This window comes from Nannospalax galili, unplaced genomic scaffold (genome assembly GCF_000622305.1).
Source record: "Nannospalax galili isolate Female #2095 unplaced genomic scaffold, S.galili_v1.0 scaffold336, whole genome shotgun sequence".
NCBI classification, from domain to species: domain Eukaryota; kingdom Metazoa; phylum Chordata; class Mammalia; order Rodentia; family Spalacidae; genus Nannospalax; species Nannospalax galili.
In genome coordinates this window covers 544,140-560,669 of record NW_008343385.1, presented here as the reverse complement: position 1 = coordinate 560,669, position 16,530 = coordinate 544,140, and the positions used below count along the sequence as shown (strand labels likewise).

Sequence of the window (16,530 nt, the reverse complement as noted above, 5' to 3'; positions counted from 1 at the left end):
TACATTGTGTTGGACTCTGGGTGTTTCTGTATGGAGAATTGTCTTCATTAATTGATGTGGGAAGACCCAGCCCACTGTGGGCAGCACCATTCCCTAGGCTGGGGGGGGGTGTCCTAAACTAAGTGGAGAAATCATGCTGAGCATGAGCAAGCAAGCAAGCTCGTATGCATTCATTTCTCTCTCCTGCTGACTGAAGATGTGCTGATGAGTTCCTGCCTTGACTTCCCCACAAGGATGGACTATAACCTTAACTTGTATGCTGAAATAAAGTCCTTTCTTCCCTAAGTCACTTTTTGTAAGGGTACATAAAACAACAAAATTGAAACTAGAACATTTACCATATTAATCACCTGTGATATTTAAAATCACATTTTAAATATATTTTTATTAGTTCTTTGAGAATTTCATACAATGAATGTGTTTTGATCATATTCCTACCCCAGTCCTCCTAACTCCTCCCCAATTCACCTTAACCTCTTTCCAACTTTGTCCCCACCCCCTTTAAAAAAAAAATAACCCACTGAGTCCAATTTGTGTTGCCTATATAATTCTAGGTGTGGGGCCATATACTCTGGAGCATGGCTGATTTCCCAGGAGGCCATACTAAACAACCTCTTTCTCCCCAAGAAGCCATCCACTGTCAATAGTTTCTCAGGGGTGGGGGCTCTGAGCCCCTCGCTGCTCCATGTTAGAATGGCTGCCTTGATTGTGTGAAAACCACCACAGCTACTATGAGTCCATGGGTGCAGTGGTCATGTCATGTCCAGAAGACACTGTTTTGCTCCAGTCCTAGCCAACGTCGGGCTCTTGTAGTCTTTTCACTCCTTCTTTCACAATGGTCCCTGAGCCTTGGAGAATGGGGTTAATCTTTTTCTATTTGTGGCTAAGTACTCCGCTAACACTTATTCTCTGTACATGGAATGGTTGTGAGTTTCTATATTAACCACCATCCACTGTTCAAAGAAACTTCTCTGATGAGGTCAGAGAGCTGTACTAATCTATGTCCATTTCACAGAATAGTAGATTCACCCTTGGGGCCTGTAGGCTCCCCAGCAATGGGCTCTTGGCCAGATTAATATTATCAGGCATGCATTTTCTCCTCTGGAGTGGGCCTTAAATCCTATTGGAAAGCAATTGGTTACCTCCATAACATTTGTGCCACTATCACACCCATGGGCATATCTTGCCACACAGTTATTATTGTAGTTCACAGGTTCACAGCTGGGTAAAAGTGGTGATGACATTTCTCCCTTGTCAGCCCACATAGCAACCTTTGGGTACTACTATGAAAGCTAGCCAGCACAGATAGTAGCCTCTAGGTCACTACCAACTTTCTTTCTCTATGTGACCAAAATGTACGGTATCTTCAGCGACAGGTTTTACCATCCACTTCTGGTGGGAAGCCAAGACCAATGGCAATAGCCTGTATTGTTTTAGGGATCTCTGAAACCCCCCTAACTAACAACTGAAGAAGTATTCCCATGCCTGACACTGCACTTTTTGTTTGGTAACCAATGGCTTCTGGGAGGAGTTGGGGGACATTTTTAAAGAGTATTAGATTCTTTCCTTGATATTTGCCATTTAATATGTCATTACAGAGCACATTAATCAATTCTAATTTAAGATTAGATGTCAGCTCCTTACCTGCAATTAAATAAGATTTTGAAGTGGAGAAATTTCCTTTGCACTTATACCAACTTATACCAATACCCCCAAAATATTGAACTTAGAAAAACTGAGAAAATTAGCTTCTTCTAATTTGTATGTAAATGAAATACTCTTATTAATTGTAGCATGAGAAATATATAAGGATATTGATTCAAGTGTCAGTTGTGTAAATAACTTTACTAGTACAGATGTGTTTCACAAACCCTTCAAGAAATTTACCAAGTCCTCATCAAAAGTTTATTTCTATGATTATTCAGAGTTCCAGAATGTTTGAGTGGTTCTTGTTGAAAAAAAAATTTGTCTTGGATGGAAATCAAGCTAAAAAAATAACCTTTAGAGCAGTGAGATAGCTCAAAAGATAAAGGCACTTGCCATGCAAGTCTGATGACCTGAGTTCAATCCCCAGAACCCAGACAAAGGTAGAGAGAACCAACTCCATGAAGTTGTCCTCTGACCTCCGTATGTGCTCCATGGCACTCGCACCCCTCTGCCCAACAATAATTAAAAAAATATTTTTTTTTAATTACCAGCTTTACTCCTGATGAATCGATTAGGTGATGTAAGTCAGAATATTTAGCAATTCTGATAAAACCCAAGGCAAAGTTTATCAGATACTCTGGTTGAGTAATACATGATAGACTCAAATATTTTCACAGGGTATTTGCTGAGTAATATAATGAATGACTTTAAATTCCTTACATTTTTGTAAGTTTTATAAATTTGTCCAGTTAAGCCCTTTTCTGTTCCACGTTTTTAAAACTTTTTTTGCCAACATCAGTTATAGTAACATTTCTTGGTAAGTTCTACTTTAGTTGGACAGTGTTTTCTCAACTCCTTCATTCATAGCTGTTCCACATATAGCAGCCATGGAGGCCCATTCTTCAGTCATTTCAAGCCTTGTTGCAAAGCCTCAAACAAGAATTGCACAGTATTAGTAACATCTGTCAGCCCAGTAAGAGTCAAAGAACCATTCCGAATCATTTACCTCCTGGATTCCCTATTGACATTGCCCAGTGTTCCTAACTGGGCGATTGCTCTTGCCAAAAGGCCAATCCTCCAAAACAAACTTATTTTCTCTGGACATATTTCTTCAGTTCTGCATTCAAACATAATTAACTCATCATCAGTAACTGGCTTCCCTTGCTCAGCTGAAAACATCATTTGGAGATTTACTCTGGTCATAGCCTCATTTTTTTTTTTTTTATTTTATAAAGAAATCCTGTTATTTTGGTTGCAAGTTTCTGAGTTACCTGTGAGTTGAGGGCACTATGACAAGTGCTTCGTCTGGTAATATCAAAGCATACTATAGTTTTTCTGCATAGATATAGATGCTTTGGCGTCCATCTTTGTATCAAAAATAATTCACACCCTACTGTGCTTTCAAAGCACAACATTCAAAGCCCATTTGTCTTTACAAAATGAGTATGCACTATTAATAAAAGATGAAACTTGAGAAGATGGGCATGGTGACTCACCCCTGTAACCCTAGCACTTGGGAGGTTGAGGCAAAAGGACTACTGTGAGTCAAGGCCAGACTGAGCTACATAGTGAATTCTGGGTAGGACTGAGTTACAGTTTGAGACTGTCTCCAAAAAATTAAAAAACAAAAACTCGTAGCCTGGCTATGTGCATGGCATTCAAAATGCTGTTTGTTGTGTAACAGTTGTGTCTCTGCAGTGTGTCAACCAGCAGTGTGATGAGATTCCCCTCAAGATCTGGTCTGTGTTGCAACTGCTCCACTCCACTGCCCCAAACTAACAAGGATAGGTTCCAATAAAACTTTATGTACACTGAAACTCAAATTTCATACAATCTTCACGTCACAAAATGTTAATTCTTTAATTATTTTTCAATCATTTGAAACTGTAAGAAAATCCTCATGTCACGAGCCATACAAACCATTGGAATGCTGGATTTGTCCTGTACAACATAGTTTTCTGTCCCTGATCCAAATCATTTTTTATTACTTTTATATTAATAATTGATAGAAAAGTAGTTACATAAAATAACTATGTTTAATAAAAAGATTTATTTTTATTTATGTCTGTGTATATATGTATGTTCCATGGAGGCCAGAAGCTTGAGTTACAGGCAGTTGTGAGCTGTCTGATGTAGGGGCTAGAAACCAAACTTGGGTCCCATGCAAGAGCAGTATATGCTTAACTGCTGAGCCAAGTCTTCAGTCCCATTACAATCTTCAACTAAGAATAATTACAAGGTGGTATTAAATGCCTTCGTAGTTAAGCAGCGTACATTTACTCTACCTTTAAAAATTAGCTTTCCAAGAGGCACAGTATCAAAGTACATTTATCCAACAAAAATAGAATAACTTAGATTATAATTAATATAATTTAAATTTAAAATTTTAAATTGCATTTATTTATTTACTTTGTGTGCATGTGTGGACACAAGCATGCCATGGTGCTCATGTAGAACAACTTTCATGAGCTGGTTCTATCCTTCCATTACATGGGTAATTAGGGATCAAACTTGGGTCATTAGGCTTAGCAGCAAGTGTCTTTTCCTGCTGGCCCATATAACTTGGAATTTAAAACTATGGTGAGTAATGATGGTACATGCCTGAAATTTCAGCACTTGGGAGGCTGAGGCAGGAGGATCAAGAGTTCCAAGCCAGCCCGGGTTTCATAGTGAGACCCTGGTGCACACACACGAAAAGAAAACACAAAGTATTACATACAGTTTGACTTATTTCAACTAAATTTTAATTTAGTAATAATCAATTTATAAAAGCAAAACATAAGGGCTCAATAGGAAAGTATTTGAATATTAAAATGTTATACAATCATACAAATTATATTTCCCTACATAAAGTCTAGTGGGGAGATGAAGAAAACATTTCAGACCAAGAATCTGATGCAGTCTATGTTTTTTCTTCTGAAAAGACATTATCTGTCCTCTGTCGTTTAAGAGGTCGATCTTCATAGTTCTCTGTAACAAATCCAGAAGCCCATTTTAATGATGATTCTTAAAAGATTTTAAATTTAGTAAAGCTAGAGAAAGTAAGAACATTGCTATGGATTTATTATTTTAACAAGACAAGTCTTGTATTAAACTAAAGCATACCACACTGAACATTCTAAACTGAGTGGCAAGGGGTCATGGATCAGAATAACTAGAACTTGTTTAATTTCCTTACTTCTGAATTTCATAAATACATACCCACACTCATCCCAAAGAGAGTTACAGGACAGGTATACTTACATTGAATTCTCCAGAAATTGCTCACCTGGACTGATGTAGTTCTTGTAGAGTATAGCAGCAGGAATCTGGAAGGTGATGCACAGCATTTCCTTGTTAGGAGCCACATTTCTTACGAGGTGAACTGAACTGCAGGCCTCCAAGGAAATGCCTAACACAGCTCCTGCCTGCTGACAAACATCCTCAGCAGGATTACCATCCTTGGAGAAGCAGTAACAGTGCACGGTGGGGAGGTGCTCCCTGCTGCACGGCCCATCCAGAAGGGACCTGAAAACACTGAGAAACTCTATTGCCTTTGCTGGCAAGTTCATGACAATGTGGACCGAGGGTTTTGCTTCTTCTGACAGTCCCAGATGCTGCATTAATTCTTCTCTGACTGGTCCTTGGAGGAAGTCTTTCCCATCTAAGTTGAAAACTTTCACCTTTTGGTCTACTTTATTTAATTTACAATTGTGCAACAGCCATTTATGAGACTCAGGATTGAGATCATTGGCAAATACTATGCAGTTTTTCTTTGCTGCTGGAATGACAAAGGGCCCAACCCCAGCAAAGACATCAAATAAAACATCTCCAGGATTGAGAAGTTCTATGATACGGCTGTGCTCTGTAGAGAGACGAGGGTTCCAATAGACTTTTGAGAAATCAAATTCATAAGTGTAGTTATTTTCTCGAACCTGAAAAGGATATTCAGTTTTAAGCTAATCTGATTGGATTTATGTACAGGTAAGAATATACATGTAAATGTCACTACTATAGAAGAAAACATTACATCTAAAGACATTTGGATTACAATCCTGGTGTTTATACTATTCCTGGGGCCAGTTAATATCTTGCATTAACCTTTTGCATGAGAAAAGTAAGCTCTCCACTGCCAAATAGCTCTCTACTACAATCTTAAAGGGCCATGAAATTGATTCCAAATCACATGAGGAATTTTTCAGAAAGGTCAACTGACTGAGCTTCTGTCACCAGATGGAGAAGAAACAAACCAAAAACCAAAAACCAATCATTTGGAACAACACACTACACATCTTCATGCTGTGCCGCACTTCCAATCAGCGAGCAAGCAGCCCTCCACAGTTTGTTTGCAAAAGGGAGGCATGATAGTGTATCATTAAAATGTAAGGTATCCTACTATGCTTTTAGACAAGTACTTGAATTTGCAAATGTTTATGTCTATAAATTAGAGCTAGTATTCTATAGAATGAATTAACCTCATCTTTATTTCCAAAGTTTAAGTTTTTGAGGGTAAACAAAATGCATACAGTGAAGTTAAGTCTTGAGAAAAAGTAACCTATGACTTGGTAGTATTTCTTTTAGGTCATATCATCAATATATTAGGAAACATAAAGCTAAAATTATGGTCATGAACTGTGACCTCAGCCATCATTTTAAGCCCAATATTTATGGACAAAGAATCAAAACTAGAAAATTCCTAAAAAATATCATCTTTCTTCTGTTTCCCAGGGCCCTAATTTTACATTTGCACATATTTTCCCCTCCTGACCATATCAGATTCTTTGGGCCATGTTAAGGTCCCACGGTTAGAAATATTTCTAGAAGTTGCTGCCCATAAAGCTGAAATATGCTTCAAGAACTGTTTTAAACATACTGTCCTACAACTTGCTTTGTCACCAAAATTGTCAATGGGCAATTTAACAAATATTGAGCTAAAAAATCTTTAATGATAGATTACTTCAATATACCATTATAACAGAATTTAACCAATTCCTCTTTATTGTCAATATTATCCTATATAAGTTGCTCATTCTTTTTTGTTTAGTTTTAAATTTTTGTTTTTATTTTATGTGTATGAGTGTTTGGCTGCATGTCTGTAAATATACCCTGTGTGTGCAATGCCCATGGAAGCCAGAAGAGGGCATTGGATCCCCTGGAACTGGAATTACAGATGGTTGTTAGCTGCCATGTGGGTGCTGGGAACCAAACCCAGGTCCTCTACAAAAGTAGTTAGTGCTCTTAACAACTGAGTCATCGCTCCAGGAGGAGTTGCTCACATTCTTATATACACTTCAATACTGGGTATGATAAATATTTTTACTCATTCTCATCTATCTTGATCCTAAGCATTAGTCTTGCTATTCAGTTTGAGACAACAATAAAACACTGTGTACCTTGGTCAGCATGTTCTGGTCTCCAGATAGCACTTCCATTTGGAAATTTCGGTATGTATTGTCAATATTACTGATTTTATTTACTGCTGAGGTGATTCCTGGATTTTTGTCAATCATAACTTGGCCTGAAAGATAAAAATTCATAATAAATATTGCTTATCGTTTGCAAAATTAAACTGAAAATATTAAACAGAACTGAATTACATTTTCTTTTGGTTTACAAATAAAACCTGTACTTGGTGTGTACAATGCTGCATTTGATTCTAAAAACTGAATAGATTAATTAATGTCTGAATGCCTCTAATACATATAAAAATGTATTGGTATCTTTTACCAGAAAAAAAATGAGGACATTGGGTCTATTATTTTTCCATATTTTAATTAAATATACTCAGAAGTAAGCAAAAAGGTTGACCATATGAAGTTCACAAAGAATGGATAAAGAGCTGTGAGGACCTGACAACGAATGGTCTCAAAAACACCAGCAAAACCATCTGCCTGCCCCCACTGGCCTCAAACCAAATGCCTGTCTTACTATGGGTTTAAACATATGCCTCCAGTTTGAAAACTTATGTCAGCAAACAATGTTGACAACAAAGGGAAATAGGTACTTCAGGGTCTTACCTAAATTAAAAATGTTCATCTACTTCAATTGTCCTTTTTGTCAAATATTTACTATAGCAGAAAAGCTACAAAGAGGAAATACATCCTAAGGGAGTCTTTATCGTTTTGTCAGCACTTTAAAATTGTACAAAAATCTATATGCACCTCATTACATAAGGAAAGAGCTTCACTTGTAAGTTCACAAAATGTACTGAATAATTATGCTGAAATATAATCAGAATCTAAGTTTCCTCACATACTTAGACACTAAAGATGATGAAATCAGTGAACTCAAGCAATGGCCTTCTCACCATGTTCTGCCTAACATATATGAACTCAATTTTTTTTTTTTGGTCCTTTTGAGACAGGGTCTCCCTGTAGCCTGAGCTGTCCTGGAACTCACTATGTAGACCAGGCTGGCCTTGAACTCACAGAGATCTGCCTGCCTCTGCCTCCCAAGTGCTGGGACTACAGGCGTGCGCCACCACACCCGGCGTGAACTCAATTTTTAAGGCACAAGTTAATTTTAAAAGAGGAAATGTGAAAACATTAAAAGCAATTCTGAGACTCCACATTAAAAACTAAAATTACTCTCCTTATCCTCATAATAATAATAATAATAATTATTATTATTATTATTATTATTATTATAGGGCTAGGGAAGGATCCCAGGGTCTTCAACTTATTGGTAAACCCTCTACTGCTGTACTGAGCTACATCCCCAGCCAGAAAGGTTATATTTTTAACCCCTGACTGCCTCTTTATAAGCGATTAAAAAATTGGAACAGCCAAAGAATGCTTGAGTTAGGTGAGGCAATGATTGTATGAAAACTCACACCTTAGATCTGTACGTAGTCCACACTATAAGGATCTGCTTAACTATTATGTTACCACTATGCATTACCAATGCCTTTGGTCAATAAAAACACAAGGAAAACCTAACAGCAGTTATAAACTATCCAAGCAAAATACCGAGTACTATATTTTAAGGCTGGAAGTAATGTGCAGAATGAGTGTACATCAAATATTTATGCAAAGTATGATTTTGGTTAGTCTTCTTTCTTATTTAAAGAATAGAGGCCTTGGGTTTCCTTAGAGTCACAGGAGTAGGACATGCATAAGCATTGTTTCTAAAGGCTACAAGCACCAAAACCATTTTTTTTTAAGTGTGTACTATATAGTAAGAGGCTTACTTAGGGAACCAATTATAAGTAAATAGCATTGTGTATCTATTTATAAAACTTCCAAATTTATGAAACCTAGTACTTAACTTTGTCCCAAAGGCCTAATCGTCTTTTAATATTTTTTATTATTTTTATTTTTTTGTGTGTGTATGAGTGTATTGCCTGCATGTAGGTAAGTGTACCCGTGTCATGCAATGCCCACGGACAGAAGAGACCATTGGATCCCCTGGAACTGGAGTTACAGTTTTTAGCTTCCATGTGGGTGCTGGGATTCGAACCTAGGTCTTCTGCAAGAACAACCAGTGTTCTTAACTGCTGAGCCATCTCTCCAGCCCCCTAATCATCTTTTGTATGAAAAAGAACTTTGTTTACAGCAAAGGGTCCATAAAAGCCTGTACCAATGCTGTGATTAAGTATAGGGTAGTTCAAAATGGCCCTCAAAAAGGGGTATGTTGCTCAAGATTCAATTAAAATTACAATGAGAAGCTTCCTTGCTTCTGTAGTTTAGCATTTGGGAAAAACCCTGAAAATACTCAAATTAGAATTTGTTACCTGTTTTCTAGTACATGAGCAGGACTATACCTACCAATTAAATGCTTGAAAGGTAGCTGATGATCTCGAAGGTTCAGGTGTGCAATATGTCCAACTCTGCTAAATCCTGAGGTCACATCCTGACCATCAGGAAGCACAGCCTTCAAAATTTCTTCTGACTTAAAGTTTTCATAAGTTAGTTCTAAATTATATTTAGATAACTGTGGGTTGACATCAAGTTCTTTTAAAACACTGAGCTCTGCTTTCTCAAAGGATTCATGAGTAAACATTTTATAGGGATCCAACATAATCAGTCGGCTGTCTTCATCTTCTGGATCTTCAATCACACGCTTTATACCCGGGCGCTGCAGTGCTGCTCTTTTCAGGGCTCGCATCAACCTGTTGACTATTTCTTTCCTCACTTTAAGCACTGGAATGGTGACTGTTTTTTTGAAAGCTGTTCTATCAAGTTTTGTCATTCCTCGAACATCAGAGGGTGGTGAAAATAATTCAGGGTCTCTCTTATTTGCGATTTCTGTCATGGTTGAGAAAACTTTTCTTTGATCCAACAAGAAAGTATCAGGTGCTTTCCTAAGCTTCAGGGCCTGTGTTGTCCATGCCAGTGCAAACAGAGATACTGACTCAGTGGGGTTGCACCCTCCTACTCGTAGAATTCTTGAGAATCCAAATGGCTTCCATAAAAGTCTAGGAAAAATAATCAAAAGATAACATAAAGCTACAAATGAGCACATTCACAATGGCTTTCATTTAATTTTTGAGACAGAGTCTCACTATGCCACCTCGACTGGCCTGGAACTCAGTATGTAGACCAGGCTCACAGAGAGCCACCTGCCTGTCTTGAGTGCTGGGATTAACCACACCCCACAATGGCTTTTGAGAATAAAAATGTAAATTCTCTTTTGAATCACCTGACTAGTGCTGACAAAAAAATTTTAATGGTGTGTAGAAGTATAGAGTCTCTTCCAGGACAGAATGACTTTTGTCAGTTTTAATAGTAAATATGCACTTTCAATCCACCTGCTGTTGGAACAGAGGCATCAGTGGTTCAACAGCCTCCCTACACCCAATGAACTCCCTGCTATACTTTTCTTCAGAATGCATATAGGATTGGAAGGATGAAATTTGAGTAAAAGGGTCATCTCTAAATGAAATGGCCATTACATATGATGCTACTAATGGCAAGATTTACTAGGATATTCTTACAGGATATTGTATCAGGTGATGTGTTGACAACAATCTTATAAGGTATGTAAATGAGCTTTGTAAATGAAGACTCAGAAGTAGACTAATTCACCCAAGGTTGTGTTGCTGGGAAGTGGTTCGGAAGGGATTAAAATTCCATTAAGGGATGGGGATGTAGCTCAGCTGGAAGAATGCTTACCTTAGCATGTACAAAGCCTTGGGGTCTATCCTCAGCACCACCTAAGGTGTTGTGGTATCTGCTTGCAATCCCAGCACTAGGGAGGTAGACAGGAGGATCAAGAGTTCAAGGGTATTCTTGGCTATACAGAAAGTTCAAGACCAGACTGGACTACATGTTTGGAGAGTCTGTCTCAAAAACAGAAAACCTGGTTAAGAATGACCTTAGGGGCAGCTCTGTTAAAAAGTGCTTGTCTAGCATACACACAGGAAGTAATGGGTTTTCAGTTTCCAGCATTGCATAAGCTGGGCGTGGTGGTGCAGGCCTCTGACTCCCACACTCCAAGGAGAAGGCAGAAGGGTCAGAAACTCAAGGCCGTCCTGGATACAAGAGACCTTCCAAGAAAAATGACCTCAGTATATTGCTAGGTTGTCATTCACACTTTGTCACGTGTCTCGCCTGCTACCTAAAGGCTTCGCTATTTTGATGAGGAGGCTTTACTGAGTGTTTTAAGCACAGTATCGGTTATTCACTTTGTCTTCTAAAATACCAAGCAACTGTAAGGGGATGGGTCCTATAACATAAAACAACGAAGTTAAGCTTTACACTAATACTTTACTAGGTAATCCTAAGTGAATCTGAGTGTCCATTTTCCATTTGTAAAATGTGACTAAACACTATGAAAAGGTTTTTGGTTTTGCCAGGCAAGCGTTCTACCACTGAGCTACACCCCAACCCTCGCCTAGCGTCCGACGCAGACATCTTGCCCAGGAGTCCCGCTTGGGCTCCGCACCGGGCGGGGTCGGGGTGAGCTACCCCGCGGCTTCCAGAGCAGCACCTGGTAGCCGGGTTCCACCGCGGGACCGTCTGGACCTTCGCATCATCCTGGATACTGCAACCCCACCTCACCAACCGCACCTTTCCAAGTCTGGCGTCGCTCGAGGCGGCTGAGGACCAAGAACCCTCACCTCATGCTCCGGTAGGACTTGGAAAAGGGTCTTCCCTAGGCTGGGCTAGCCCTGGATGACGTCATCACCGAGGGCCGCGGAGGGAGCGCGCCGTCGGACCCTGTGGACTTGCTCCTCTCTTCCTGGCAGCGGGGAGGTACGGGAACCCGGAATGGCCAAGGCACTAACTCCGCCCCTCGCGCGGCTCAGGCGGGTGCGCGGAGCTGGAGCAGGGGCTCGCAGCTAGACCTGGTAGGTGGCCGCCGAGCAGCATGCAGGCGCCGCGGGGCAGTATCCTGGCGGAGCCGGGCTGGTATATCTCTGCCCAGCAGCCCGAGGAGACGGCGGCGGAAGAGTGGAGCCCGTTGCTAAGCAACGTAAGTGTGCTTGGCTGGCGGCGGGACATCGACGCGCTCCTACTACTCTCCAGTGTTTGCCAAAGGAGACCCGGAGAGGAGGGGATGGTCCCTGGGGTGCGGCCGGAGCCGGGCAGTCGAGGTTCAGCTGAGCCAGCTACCGTTCGGAACGTGACAGCGGCCTGGCGCGCTCCGCCGAGCGAAGCTCAGGAAAAGGGGCGCGCTCCGGTGCCAGAGTGGAGCCTGGGCACCGACGGGATGTGCCCCGTCAGGGTTTTGTGATTCACTGCTGTTTGTGTCTTTGTCGCCTTCCAGTTCTCTCCACTAGTCTTATGAGATCTTTGCAAGAATCACGAGATGTTTCTTTTCTGCACTTAATCATGGGATAGGGGAAGGGTGAGTTATAAGTATCTTAATGCGGAAGCCCCTGTCGGTGAATAATTAGAGAGGTCTGGTAAACGTGCACTCAGCATTTTAAATAACAAACCTAAAGCCCATGCAGTGAGCATTGTGCACTCTGCGGTCCCCGCCCCCTCTTAGTTGCTGAAGGTCCAACCCAGGGCCTTGTGCATACAAGACCAGTGCTCTACCCCTGAACCGCAGCCCCAGTCTGGATAGTCCACTTTTTAACTCAATTCTTGGTCTGTAACAGTTGAAAAGTTTTTCCCGACAGTTGTAGCGGTTTTGCTTCTGTTATATTTCTGACTATCCTCCCTGTTGGGTGAACTTAATTCATTAGATGCATAAATAGAGGTTCGTTTTGCACTTGTTGTAGTTGAGGAGGGACAGTTGTGGACAGCCGTCCAAGCCCACTTGGGGATTCTTCAGGAATCACATGAGCTGAGGTCCTGACCCCTCTCTCAGTCTCCACCCAGAGCCTATCTTCACCTCCAGCAGTCAGTCACAAGACAGGTGGTGGCTCCTCCTGAAACCTACCTGCCTGGCTCTGGTATTGGAAGAGGTAATTGCCTGGAAAACTAGGTTCCTGGAGCTGCACCAATAGGTCAGAAGGAAACGAGATGAAAGTAGGGCAGCTTAGTGTCTTACAAATCCACAAAAATGCTTTGGGCTCTGCATAACTTGTTGGTGATTTTTTGTTTTAATTGTTAACAGAGTTTAACTGATTCAAACATTTAACACTGTTAAATTGTGGTTACAGGAACTTCATGGACAGGGATCCCCAGGAGTTTCATTTGGCTTCTCTGTCTTTAATTTGATGAACGCCATCATGGGAAGTGGGATCCTTGGCTTAGCTTATGTGATGGCTAACACTGGCATCCTTGGATTTAGGTGAGGCCTGTTTTCATAGTTTAGTCATCACTTTTTCATTTTGATAAAGTAGGTTTCGGGGGCCAGTGTTGTGGCACATACCTTGGGGGACAGAGGCTTCCAAGAGGCTCTGTGAGATTGAGGACAGCCTGGTCTCCATAGTGAGTTCTAGGCCAGCTGGGGCTACAGGGAGACCCTGCCTCAAAAAGAAAATTAGATTTCAGAAACTACTATTATGCCATTTCTGTTGGATTCTTTCTGAGGTTTTAGTATTGTTATTCTTGTTGCTAATCTAAGTTTGGAGGAATGCTACATACATACATACATAACATACATATGCACATATGTAATGCACTGCTTATAGAACATGAGTTCTTACATCGTCAGCAAGAAGGAAAGAGCGACCCTACGACAGCAGAGGCTTTATTCTGGAAAGGACCTGCACAGGGGATTTCTGGTGTCAAGAGCTCACTTGCCTACAGACTAGGGTAGTTATAGGGCAGGAAAAAAGAAAGCAAAGGGGACTAAACATTTTCATATTTTGGTAGGCGGTTGGCTGTTACAAGAGGTAGCTAGGGAAATAAAATGAGTAGTGGGTTAAAGAATGTCAGGTGATCGATAAATACCCCTTGTAGTTAACAGTTACTGGGATTGGTAGGGCAAGGAGGGCAAGAATCTAGAAAAACAAGTTACTTTAGTTCTGGGAACCAAAGTGCTTTAGTCTTGGTATTGTCATTGTTTAACCAAAATGGGGGGAGCTTTGCAGAATGGCGTGGCCATGGCTGGCAGTTCTAAGAAGTATAGCACTAGGCTGTCATTGTTGGGTGATCCTGTATAGATCCTTATAGATCTGTAAACCCAGATGGTAAAGCTTTTATACACCCCCCACTCTGTGGTACAGCCTGGTGCCCCTAGGCCCCAGGTCTGTAGAGCATATTCCTGTAGTGAATGCTGGAGGCAATTGTAACATAATGGAATTTGTGCATCTAAACAGAAGGGATGCAGTGAAAGTGTTGTGTGAAAATAATATACCTGTATAGAATGTTGCTATGAGCCATGCTCAGGCTGAGTCAGTGAGTGGTAAAAGAATGTGAAGGCTTGAGACATTAGTGTTCACCGTGTAGACTTCTAAACACTTAGGCTATGCTATTTATAAAAAATCATTTTTCTGTAGTAAATTAGCCGTAGCTTACAGTTTTGTGCTTTAAGTTTTACATTGTTTTTGTTGTTGTTTGTTTGTTTAGAGATAGTATGTCCCTGTAACCCCAGCTAGCCCCTATAGATCAGGCTGGCTGCTGGCCTCTGGCCTCTGTCTCAGAGAGATCTGCCTGCCTCTGCCTCCTGAGTGCTAGGATTAAAGGTGTGCACCATCACATCCAGCATGTTTTAAGTTTTTTTAACTTGTTGATTCTTGTTAGCACATGTAGCTTTTGGTATTTATTACACCAACATCATAATCACCTGAACAAATAGACTGGCTGTTAAATTAAGTTCTCCTAGCTATCTTTTAGAACACTTGGACTCCCAGAACTGTGCCAACAGATCTTTCTTGTCCCCTCAACATGTGCAGATAGAGCCGTCTATATCCTTACCGTGTATCCTTACCACACACAGCAAAAGAAACAGAGTTCCAGGAACAGTTTCCTCAGCTTCATTGGGGAAGTACAAGTTCAGTCTTGGCTCCACCCTTAATCCTCACAGACCATCTGGTCGTTTCATCCCTAGTTCACAGTCATCCAAGATCTCAATTCCTTCCTAACCTCTCCTGTTTCCAATGGGTGGAGGTGCTGCTTGCAGCACTTTGATATGTAAATTCTCAAGCATACCCACATTTTTTCATTATTTTTTGGGTGGCATACCAAACTGAGGTTGCCCTAGAGATGCCCTGATCAGATCCAAGAGCATGGCTTTGCTGCAGTTAATTAAAAGTCATTAGGCCAGATTATGTCCATTAGTAAAAGTCATTCCTACAGTAGCTTAAAACAAACCCATCATATAATCTTAGAAAACTTTTTATATCCTTCTATAAGCCTTTTTGAATTAAATTTTTAAAATTTTCATATTTTACTTTTCTATTTACTATTTTTGTTTTATGTGTGAGTGTGTTGCTTACATGTGTGTAAGTGCACCCATGTGATACAGTACCTATGGAGATCAGAAGAAGGCATTGGATCCTCTGAAACTGGAATTACAGATGGTTGTTAGCTGCCATGTGGGTGCTGAGAAACCCACGTTCTCTATAAGAGCAGTCAGTGCTCTTAGCCACTGAATTATCTCTCCAGCCCCATAAGATAGTTTTTGAAGTTATAAATGAATGAAAACCAAATTCCGTTTTTAAAAATTAGCCAAACTGGGGCTGGAGAGATGGCTCAGCAATTAAGAACACTGGCTGTTCTTGCAGAAGACCTGGATTTGAATCTCAGTACCCACATGGCAGCTAACAAGTCCGTAAGTCCAGTTCCAGGGGATCTGACAGCCTCTTCTGTCCTCTGAGGGCATTGCATGATACAGGTACACTTATATACATGGAGGCAACATACCATACACATAAAATAAAAATAATACATAAAGTTTTTTTTTTTTTAATTAGCCAAACCTTTGAATTAATGAAAAGCAACTTCAAGTCCTGCATGGCATGTTTTAGACTACTGTTAAATCTTAGTGATCCTGTAGCTGTCTTAATGTCATAGTGTAACACACAGCTCACGTTCATGGTAAAGCTGTGTAAACAAGCTACTACACTGCCAATCTTAAGAGTACAGCACATACTTTTAACACAGAATATACAGTAATTGAAAACTCCAGTTCCATGGGATCTGACACCCTCTTCTGACCTCCAAGGGCACTGAAGGACATGGGTGCACTTACCTACATGCAGGCAAAACCCTTATACACATAAAAATAAAAATAATGAATAAAATATTTTTTAAAAAGTATTGTCTGGGCATGGTGGTGCATGCCTTTAATTCCAGCACTCTGGGAGGCAGAGGCAGGTGGATCCCTGTGAGTTCAAGGCCAGTCTGGTCTACATAACAAATTCCAGGCCAGTTGGGGCTACAGGGAGACCCTGTCTTGTTGATGCACAAGTCAGAAATTTTCAAAAACTATGGGGTTTGTATTGGATTAGAAGCAATTTACTTTTTTTTTTTTTTTTTGGTCTTTTTGAAGCAGGGCCTCCCTGTGGCCCCAGCTGTCCTGCAACTCACTATGTAGCCCAGGCTGGCCTTGAATTCACAGAGA

The 16,530-nt window shown here is 40.6% G+C and overlaps 2 protein-coding genes across 6 annotated transcripts in view; one reads left to right on the top strand and one right to left on the bottom strand.

The window, feature by feature from the left end:
* Window positions 1-4,368: 4,368 nt before the first annotated feature.
* Window positions 4,369-11,807, bottom strand: Trmt5 (tRNA methyltransferase 5). Of its 3 annotated transcripts, XM_029566648.1 has the most exons (6): window positions 11,687-11,807; window positions 10,740-10,815; window positions 9,393-10,042; window positions 7,020-7,144; window positions 4,916-5,561; window positions 4,369-4,617 (listed from the first exon to the last, which is right to left on the bottom strand). In XM_029566648.1, the coding sequence occupies exons 2-6, from the start codon at window positions 10,745-10,747 to the stop codon at window positions 4,550-4,552; spliced, it is 1,497 nt and encodes a 498-aa protein (XP_029422508.1). In that variant the 5' UTR covers window positions 10,748-10,815; window positions 11,687-11,807; the 3' UTR covers window positions 4,369-4,549. The 3 variants fall into 3 exon arrangements, with proteins under 3 accessions (XP_029422508.1, XP_029422509.1, XP_029422510.1); XM_029566649.1 differs by lacking the exon at window positions 10,740-10,815 and having other exon boundaries at window positions 11,637-11,756; XM_029566650.1 differs by lacking the exons at window positions 10,740-10,815; window positions 11,687-11,807 and adding an exon at window positions 11,557-11,683.
* A 24-nt stretch (window positions 11,808-11,831) lies between these two features.
* Window positions 11,832-16,530, top strand: part of Slc38a6 (solute carrier family 38 member 6) — a 66,636-nt gene continuing 61,937 nt past the window's right edge. Inside the window, exons 1-3 of one of the 3 annotated variants that reach the window (XM_029566652.1) lie at window positions 11,962-12,042; window positions 12,337-12,417; window positions 13,181-13,311. In XM_029566652.1, the coding sequence (XP_029422512.1) occupies window positions 13,238-13,311 (74 nt within the window). In that variant the 5' untranslated portion in view covers window positions 11,962-12,042; window positions 12,337-12,417; window positions 13,181-13,237. Of the gene's footprint in view, window positions 12,043-12,336; window positions 12,418-13,180; window positions 13,312-16,530 lie in introns of all 3 variants that reach the window. The other 2 variants (XM_029566651.1, XM_008839481.3) reach the window with 2 other exon arrangements.

What these genes read in the sequence shown, in the direction of transcription:
- Trmt5 (XM_029566648.1), bottom strand. An exon ending in ACCAGAACATGCTGACCAAG is followed by an intron (nt 5,562 to 7,019) that starts GTACACAGTGTT and finishes TATCCTTTTCAG; the next exon opens with GTTCGAGAAAATAACTACAC. An exon ending in CAAGAACTACATCAGTCCAG is followed by an intron (nt 4,618 to 4,915) that starts GTGAGCAATTTC and finishes GATTTGTTACAG; the next exon opens with AGAACTATGAAGATCGACCT.